Source organism: Anopheles coluzzii, chromosome 2 (genome assembly GCF_943734685.1).
Source record: "Anopheles coluzzii chromosome 2, AcolN3, whole genome shotgun sequence".
In the NCBI taxonomy this organism is placed as follows: Eukaryota; Metazoa; Arthropoda; class Insecta; order Diptera; family Culicidae; genus Anopheles; species Anopheles coluzzii.
The window spans coordinates 92,955,968-92,965,504 of NC_064670.1; the positions used below are offsets into that span (position 1 = coordinate 92,955,968).

Here is a 9,537-nt window from a genome sequence, read left to right on the forward strand (position 1 = left end):
AAGAAATATGAAGAAAAAAATATTGTTGTTTTTTATGTGATTTTTTCATTTTATTTTTCAATTGCAGTTGAAAATCCTTTTCTGTGGTTGCTTAATTTGTGCATCTGTTGACAGTTTTGTTAAATAATGATGCATCTTTCCCACCGAAGCATTATCTCCGAATCAACTCCCATTGTGGAAACATCTCAGTCGGGACCTCTTGTTCTTGTGGACAGGTCTAAAACCATTTCACAAAGTGGAACTGTTCGGTGTAATTCCACTCACATGACCAGCATACAAATGTGTATCATTGCACTAGAAAATCGCGATTTTGTATAATTAAATAGCATTCGACCTTAAACTTTCTTAAATCCATACGTGACACCTAACTTATGATGGGATTTGGGAATATTAGTATGTGCGCTACATAGAGAAGCTAAGCTAAGCCTCTTTTACAAACTAACTGCCTGTTCCTGCTGCTGTTGCTGCTGCTGCTGCTGCTGCTGCTGCTCCTGTTGCTGCTGCAGCTGCTGTTTCCGGCGCTCTTCCCACTCCACCGGATGTTTGTTCTTGCGGTGGGAGTATTTGTTCGCGTTCGAGTTGAATGTAGCACCGCACACCTCGCAGGAGTAGAGCGGTTTGCGGGTGTGCAGGGCGGCCACGTGCTCCTTCAGGTAGAGCTGCCGCTTGAACAGCTTGCCGCACTCCTCACACTTAAACCGCTCCTCCACGTGCACGCGCTGCTTGTGGTTGGCCAGCGCCCGGCTGTTCGGGCACTGCTGCGAGCAGATATCGCACTGGAACGTTTGGCCCGCCTCCATGTGCACCAGCTTCACGTGCATCTTGAGCGCCCGCTTGCTGTTGAGCCACTTGTGGCACACCTCGCACTGCACCTGTTCGGCCACCTCCAGCCCGAGGTGTAGCTTGACGTGCCGCTCGAAGGCCTGCCGGCTGCGGAACTCGCGCCCGCAGCTATCGCAGATGTGGTTCTCCCTGTTGCCGTGCATGTTGATCATGTGCGTGCGGAGGGAAAGCGCACTCGCCAGCTCCTTCCCGCAGATCGTACAGTTGACCCGCACGTGCGACACGATGTGCGCCTTCAGGTGGCACTCCATCGCGTACGACTGATGGCACTGGGTGCACTTGTACGGCCGATCCTCGGCCTGCCCGTGGACGCGGCTCCTGTGCACCAGCAGGTAGCTGCGGCTGCTGAACGTTTTGTTGCACTCCTCGCACCACACCATGCTCGAGCCGACGTGGTAGGACAGATGCTCCAGCAACCGGTACCGGCTGTGGAACGTGCGCCCGCAGCACTTGATGTAGCCGGGCGTTCGGTGCGTTCGATAGTAGTGGTTCTTCAGTGCGGTGAACGATTCCAGCTGCTCCTCGCACATCTCGCACTTCATGTCGTAAAACTCGCGCAGCTTTTGGTTGGTTTCGTTCGTTGCCTGGCACCGCCGCACCACGATGGGAGATTTTTTCTTCTGCTCACCGGGCGACCTCGTGCCTGCCTCACTTTTCGGGGGCCGTCCGCGCCGTGTCGTTCTCGTGCGGTCTGCCGTGTCCGTCACGCGTTTCGACCTCCGGGGTTTCACCTCGTACTCACTGTCGTCTGAATTATTGTTGCTAGCAGCGCTGCTGCTCGGAGGATTGTACTCATCCTCCAGCTTCATCCCATCATCGAGATCACTGTCTATGGTCTGCTCGTCCAGCTGCTGCAGCTGCTGCTGTTGGCACTTTGAATCGGGTTCATTTTTACAGCTCTCCTTCGGCGCACCTTCAACCGGTTCCGCTTCTTCGAACGGCAGCTCAAACACGTCATAGTCGGCATCCGGGGCGGGCTCTACCTTGACCTCTTCGAAATACTTCTGATGCTGGGTCGACCACAGCTGATCCTGGTTGCTTTTCACCTGCTCATGGTAGGTGTGGAAATCGGACACCCTTGCCTCACACTGCACGCACACCGTCGATGGGAATGCTTCGATTGAGGTGATCTGAAAACGGAAGGGAATCGTTAATAGCATTTCGTTGTTTTTTGTAAACAAATGGCCAGGCGTGCTGGAAGCACATTTCAACGCCTGCTTTCGACACCTACCGGGAAGCTGAACAGTGTTTTAAGCTTTTCTCTAAAACCCTCCTCCTCGATGGTGGCGTTTGAGCGTAGATTTTCCAGCCGAGCCAAACATAATCGACACTTTTCGTCCATCGCTGGCTGCTGTACGCGTTTGCTGTAGGCGTTTGTTTATGGTGATATGTCAACAAATGAACGATTCCGTTTTGACAGCACAGCGGCGCACTAACACCAGCGAAAGGCAAACGTCCTTGCGCGCACGCACACCACTACTACTACCGCGTTGCTATGTACACGCGCTATGTACATGTTCAATTAAGCTGTTTGCTCAATTAGCGAAATCAATTGCCAGACAGGTAATTTTTCACGGGGTTCCGTAATTTTAACACACCTATGGCAAAGATTTCTTCGCCTCATGGCCACGGTATTTCTGTTTGTACTTCAGCCCGGTCACAACCGTCTAACTCTTCGGGAAGGCCGACTTTCCACCGAACCGTTTCCGGATGGAAGCGCACATAATCCTGCTGGATGTGGAGATTTTCCGGCAGCTCTACCGAGCGTATCGCATCTGTTGTGGGCAGCCGTGCCGACCCCTGGACTTGCCGTGGTAGTTGTGCTACCACTGAGTTTATACTTATTATGTGTACTGTAATTTTGTATGTAATAAAGTACCTGAGTTCAAGCCAAAGACACAACAGCATCGAACGGAAGTCGTGTGTCGATTGGTGTTTGGTAGAATATCGTGGCATCCTCTGAAAGTACAAAAATCGAATAGAGAAGTATTTAGTACGCTTCCAATCGTTTGTTTTCGATATTGATTCGATTGACGTGTTTCTTACCCACGGTTTGTACCTCGTGCAGCATTGAATTCGGTACCCAGTGCCCGAGCGCTTTGCCGCATGCCGACAGAAATGCAAATTTCTTCTCCATCCCACCGAACGGCTGCCTGGCGTCGATCAAACCGTTCTCTTTGGCCAACTTAAGCACCTGCTCGGCAACGTTTTCCGGTGGCGTGTAGGGTTTGATTGCGCGCAAGTAGCTGCCGGATGGAATGGAAACAACGTTCAAATAATTCAGCTAAAGGAGAATGCTAAACAAAACCCAATGCTTACCTTCGAGCGGAAAGAGATTGTGCCACCGATTCAAACCGCTTGCCCTCGTACATCAAGCTCTGCTTAAAGGCCGGGCTACATTGATCGTACTCCGTAGTGTAATTTTTATTTTCACTAGCCCCAAGTTCCACAAATCCACTAAACGACCACTAAATGGCTTCTAAACGACTCAAGCACTTTATCTAAACGAAATATAGAAAGACTTCGTTTAGCAGACGGCAAACGACTCATGCATTCTAAAAATAGCAAAAAAGCTGGTGGCGCTATCTGTTGGTGGGATACCCCAACCAGCTGAGCTTCATCGCTTGGAGGAGAGCTTTTTCATTTCCTCTGCACTGTTGTATGCCTGCACAACAAAATCGAGCAGTTTTGGAGCTCGCTTTCTAGCTCGCTTTCCGTTTTCGGTCGTTCGAGAGAGCGCGCTGTATGTGTTTGTCTCTTTCTGACAAAAAAGCTCCGGAACGCAACCGTTTTGATGCAAAAATGATAATGGCCGAAAAATAGTTCACACCCACGTTCTCTTTCTCCTCTCCTTCCCCTCTTTCTCATCCTTTCACCACGCTTTATCATTATAATGTAATTATATAATACAATTGTAATCAATATAATATATTGGTTCTTGCTCTCTAGCTACATTGAGCGAGAGGCTCAGAAGTTTTCGATAGCTTTGCGCAGCGGGTGGTTTCGCATTGAAGTTATGCATCGCTAGAACTAGAACGGCGATACGATTGTTTAAATACTAAACTCCAACGGAAACCACCAGCACTGAAGCAAGTGAGATTTGAGTAATGGTCGTTGGTGTTGATACTCACGTATCTGACCACACGACCATTCATATAGATTTTTACTCAGAAAGTTAGAAGGCTATATAGGTCATGATAAGATAAAACTTGTCGAAACACATTGCAAGAAAAGGATAGCAATATAATGATGAGTTGTAATACGCCATCTATTGATCAAACCAATGAAGCTGTGGAGCTTTCATTTTTTTTCTATGGATATTCAATATGCTTTTTTCAACTAATTTATGTATTAAATAGCTTGGAGAATGATTATTAGCTACTTTTAGGACTTTTAAGAATGAAAAATTGAACCCTGCGGCACAGTGTGTAAACAAAACAAATGACAGCTCTACAGAATCGCTGAACATGTCAACTAGTGTTGGGTCATACGATTCATTTCACGACCCGACCCGGAGTCGGGTGCAAGCCAGTCGGAATCGATTCCGACCCGTGGGTGCAGCGGGTGCGCTAGGTCGGAGTCGGAATCAAATCCGACCCGCGGGTGCAACGAGTTCGGGTCGACCCGATAGATCAGTAGGTGCGAGAAAGCACAAGCGACTCCGACCCGTTGGTGCAGCGAGTTCGGGTCGGGTCGGGTCACGGTAGGTTCAGTTTGACCCGAGGGTGCAGCGAGTTCGGGTCGACCCGATAGATCAGTAGGTGCGAGAAAGCATAAGCGACTCCGACCCGTTGGTGCAACGAGTTCGGGTCGGGTCGGGTCACGGTAGGTTCAGTTTGACCCGAGGGTGCAGCGAGTTCGGGTCGACCCGATAGATTCAATCCGACCCGACCCGACCCGAACTCGTTGCACCAACGGGTCGGAGTCGCTTATGCTTTCTCGCACCTACCGGAGTCGTTGCACCCACTGAACCTACTTGTACCTTTCGGGTCGACCCGAACGACTCCGGGTCGCTTACGGATGGCTCCGACCCGATAGGTTCGGGTCGACCCGCCCATCACTAATGTCAACGCCTACTTCCGAACAATTCTATATCTCGCTGAAAGAGTCTATTATATGCCTGAACGAATCTACAACTCGCTGAACATGTCTATATAATCCTCGAAAACCCTGTAAGACGGTGTGTACGGCACAAACAGAATATGTATTTTAACAACTAATCTTTGGTATGGTAATAAATAAACACGTATATAAATAATAACGCATACACACACACGCAATGCGGGGAGAGGACGACTGGTCCTGCTCGCGCCGCGATCCTCACTGAGGACGTCACCGGATGACAGCCCTGCAGTCATCAGTGAGCCCTCAGGATGAGGCAGCGGTCTGTCCACAACAGTACGGAACGACGTAGTAAGCTTTCGATGGATTCGGATGCGACGGATTCAGATGCGATAGATTCGGCTGTGACGGATTCGGATGCGATGGATTCCGATGCTGATGCAGATGGTTGTTCATTGGTTGTTGGCGGGTTAAAATCGGTTGGTGGATTTTCAAAAACAGGAACATCAGCTGGCACCGTAGAGTTCAAATTAAAAGCAACATGATTGCCGGCTGGCTTCACTGCAGCAGTAGTACCAACTTCTTCTAATAAAACTTCCCATGGAAGTTGTTGTTGTTCTTGCCCAGGGGTTTCGGAACCGTAGCGAGAACGCATTTGGTTGACATGCGATCTAACCAGCTTCTGTCTTCCATGCAAGTCAAGCGACACGACATAGTTAACGGATCCTTTTGGTTCAATGACTCGACCAGGAACCCACGACTTTTTGTTGTGTACGTGTTGTTCAACATACACCAAGTCATTCTCTCCAAATGATCGCTTGACCGCTCCATGCCGTTTGTTGAATTGTTCATTTTGTTTGTGATTAACGTCTGCAGTCGGAGGACATGGTTTCCTTAACAGATCCAACGTAGTGCGCATCGTTCTTTTTTAAAACACTTCGGCTGGAGACGTTCCCTTAGGTGTATTCCGGTTGGGTGTTGATCGGTACACTGAAAGAAACGTCAGAAGATGCTGTAATTTTGGTGATTCCCCCTTACCCAGTGGCGGATTAAGGGTATCGGGGGCCCTAGGCGGAAAGACGAGTTGAGGCCCCTGTAAATGGTAAATGTTGTTGTGCCGGAGGGAGGGGGGGTAGTGGCACTAAACTTGCTGTTGGGATATTGAACAGTACACCGTCAGGGGCCCCTTCGATCATCAGTCACAGGTTCTAAAATATTTGCTGACGGGGGGCGTGCAAATGATTCGCCAGCCTCGGGGCCCCAACGGCCACCCTACCGGGGGCCCTTGTCGCTAGTACTCTGTTCATACGGCATACTATAGAATGGCGATCTACGGGGCCCCAGGTGACCGCCTAGTCCGCCTACCGTTAGATCCGCCACTGCCCTTACCTAACTTCTTAAGGCCGCGTTTGAGGGAATCCACGAAACGTTCAGCTTGGCCATTAGACTGCGGGTGGTATGGAGTAGTACGAATATGGTTGATGCCATTCTCACTGCAAAACTGTTGAAACTGTCCGCTCGTAAACTGCGTTCCGTTATCTGAGACTAGCGTGTCTGGATTGCCGTAACGGGAAAAAGTTTCACGAAGCAAGTCCAAAGTTGTTGTCGTGGTGATGGATCTAGTGCGAAAAATTTCGGGCCACTTAAAGTAGGCATCTACAATCACGAAATAGTGATGTCCGTCGATTGGCCAGCGAAATCGACGTGTACTCGTTGCCACGGCCGGTCCGGGAGAGGCCATGATTCCAGGGTTGCTTTCGTCGGAGCCTATGCTGCTTCAGCACATGCATCGCACAGACGAACGAATTGCGTCACATCGTCGTCGACATTCGGCCAGTAAATGTAGCTGCGAGCCAAATTCTTCATCCGCTCCATTCCTGGGTGTCCACGATGTAGCTGGCGGACGATTCGCTTACGGAATATTGATGGAAGGTCAATTCGATCGCCGAACATGACGCAGTTATCGACGACTTGAAGTCCCTCACGTCTGACGAAGAACTTCTTCACATCAGGATCGGTGATTAGCTTCATGCTTGCTGGCCATCATTCATTGATGTAACTAATCACTTACTGCAGAACAGCATCCTTACGTGTCTCAGCCACAATCATCTGATGTTTGACTGGCAGATTGTTGATGGAGTCTTCGAGGATCGCCTTTGCTTCGGATTCGACATAGACGGCAGCTATGACGTAATCCTCATCTGGTCTGCGCTGTGATGACATCAGCCGGGACAGGAAGTCTGCGTAGCCGAAATTCATCGTCGAGATGTGCTTGATCTCGAAGTCATACAGGAGAAGTGTCAAAGCCCATCGTTGCAAACGATTGGCTGTGTAAACTGGTACAGTAGGTGACCGCTAACTGAGAGTTTAAATTTGTGAGAAAAATGCACATTTGCTATGAATTTCCCTTCGTAAGATTCCAGATGCTTCATATTTTGACATTTATGTGATTTTTAACTGAGAATCACTCCAGTTAACGAACTTCCACTTAAAAAAAACTCCAGTAAAACACATCCAGTTAGCGGTCACCTACTGTATACCCTTTTACGAGCCGAAAACTTTGAGCAGCGGTTGATGATCGGTTTGGAGAGTGAAATGCCGTCCATACAGCATCTTATGGAAACGGGTGACAACGAATATCAACGCCAATGCTTCCTTTTCCACTTGGCCGTACTTCATTTCCGCTGCCGTCAGTGAGCGAGAAGCATGTGCGATTGCCTTCACCTCACCGGTGGGGAAACGATGCATGATGACAGCGCCTAGACCATACTTCGATGCGTCTGCCGCGACGATGATCTCCTTAGATGGGTCATAGTGAGTAAGCAGCAGGTCGGAGAGTAAAATGGTCTTGAACTGCTCAAAAGATTTCTGACACTCTTTTGTCCAGTTGCAGCGAGCATCCTTTTTCAGCAGGTCATCCAGGGGAGCCCTGAGGTGCTTCATCTGTGGAACGAATCGACCATAATAGTTGATAGCTCCGAGGTAGGAGCGAAGTTGCTTCACGTCCTTCGGGGGTGGCATCTTTTCAATGGCTTCTGTTTTGGACGGGTCAGGCCGAACACCGTCCTTGTCGACGATCAATCCAAGGAAACCGATCTGGGAAAGCGCGAAACGACATTTTTCAAGGCGTAAATGAAAACCATACTCACGGACGCGTTCGAGAACAACATAGAGAATACGGCCGTGCTCCTCTTTGGTGCGGCCAGCAATGAAGATATCATCAAGGTAAGGTTTCGCTCCAGAGATGCCAGCCACCATGCTGTAATTAATGCGTTGGAAAGCGCTAGGTGCCGACTTGCCTCCGGGAGGAAATCGGTTGTACTGGAAAAGGCCGCGATGTGTGTTCACGGTAAGCAGCTTGCGTGATACCACCTCAACCTCAACTTGTAGATAGGCGTCTGATAAGTCAAGATGTGTGAAATAGCGTGCCCCAGCCAGCTCCGCGAAAAGATCGTCGAGATGAGGTAAAGGAGGACGGTCACATTCCAGCGCGTTGCTCAGGCCCGTAGAATAATCACCGCACACACGGACCGAAACATTGTCCGATTTCCGTACGACGACTATTGGTGCTGCCCAGTCCGAGAATTGAACTGAAGAAATTATACCGTTTGTTTCGAGCCTTTCGAGTTCCGCATCTACTTTGGGAAGAGCCGCATACGCCACTGGTCGCTTCGGACAGTAGCATGGACGGGCATCAGGCTTCAAGTATAACTTCACTTGCGCTTTTGTGCATCTACCCAGAGTGCTTCGAAATACCTCCGGGAACCTTGAGGCGATCAACGTATTGGTCAGAGTTTTGATGTACGACGTTGACCAAGCTGTTAATCGGTACGGACCACAGATCAAACAGATCCATAGTATCGATTCCCAAAACGTTGAGATCGGCGTTATCAGAGATGAAGATGCGCCCTGTCTTGGTCACGTTGTTAATAGTGATGTCGGCTTGAAACTCTGCGAGGAGATTCAAATCACTACTAGACGCTGTGACAGCAGATTCATCGGTCGGTTGAGTGGGTGGTCGTCCGATGGTAGCCCATGTTTCGTTCGAAATGATGGTAATGTCGGACGCCGAGTCATGCTGAAGCTGGACTGCTACACCGTTGAGCTCGACCGAGACGAATTTGCGTTTCCTTCCGACGTTGCGAACAGTGTAAATGCCATTCGTCTTCATGTTCTCTTTGGGCTTCCATTGCTTGAAAGGCTTTGATGCAGCGAGCATACTGCTTGAACAGTAGCCTTCTTTATGTCCTTGCTGCTTGCATCTAGTAAACGTGTGTGATGCAAACGGACATTCACGAATGTAGTGCAGTTCCCCACATTTCCAGCAGGGTGTCTTGGGCACTTTGTTGGTCTTCTTCGAAGAGTAATGATTCTGGTTGCGCGAAATGGCGTTGACGGAGCAAGCCTCCTTGTTTTCCACCATCTGCGAGTCATGCTTGAGGTTGGCCACACGATGAGATTCTTCCACAAGGTTTTCCAAAGTCACCTTACTTGAAGCTTCTCCTTGTTCAACAACTGCAGTTTCATCAGCTTCCAGTTTCGAAATCAATCTAGCTCGGATGTCCGCATCCCGTGGCGATTGTAGTCCACAGAGAAATCGGAGAGCTTTGAATTGATCCGACGTGAGCTTGG

General features: G+C 49.4%; 2 protein-coding genes and 1 pseudogene across 2 annotated transcripts; all 3 read right to left on the reverse strand.

The window, feature by feature from the left end:
* Positions 1-45: 45 nt before the first annotated feature.
* LOC125906660 (transcription factor grauzone-like) lies at positions 46-2,327 on the reverse strand. The gene is made up of 2 exons (XM_049606461.1): positions 2,075-2,327; positions 46-1,973 (listed from the first exon to the last, which is right to left on the reverse strand). Exons 1-2 carry the CDS (start codon positions 2,183-2,185, stop codon positions 432-434), a joined length of 1,653 nt encoding a protein of 550 aa, XP_049462418.1. The 5' UTR covers positions 2,186-2,327; the 3' UTR covers positions 46-431.
* A 401-nt stretch (positions 2,328-2,728) lies between these two features.
* On the reverse strand, positions 2,729-3,215 carry LOC120952336 (39S ribosomal protein L50, mitochondrial-like). The gene is made up of 3 exons (XM_040371616.2): positions 3,163-3,215; positions 2,890-3,089; positions 2,729-2,802 (listed from the first exon to the last, which is right to left on the reverse strand). Exons 1-3 carry the CDS (start codon positions 3,213-3,215, stop codon positions 2,729-2,731), a joined length of 327 nt encoding a protein of 108 aa, XP_040227550.2.
* Positions 3,216-5,833: 2,618 nt separating this feature from the next.
* On the reverse strand, positions 5,834-6,854 carry LOC120956210 (uncharacterized protein K02A2.6-like; annotated as a pseudogene).
* Between the last annotated feature and the right edge of the window lie 2,683 nt (positions 6,855-9,537).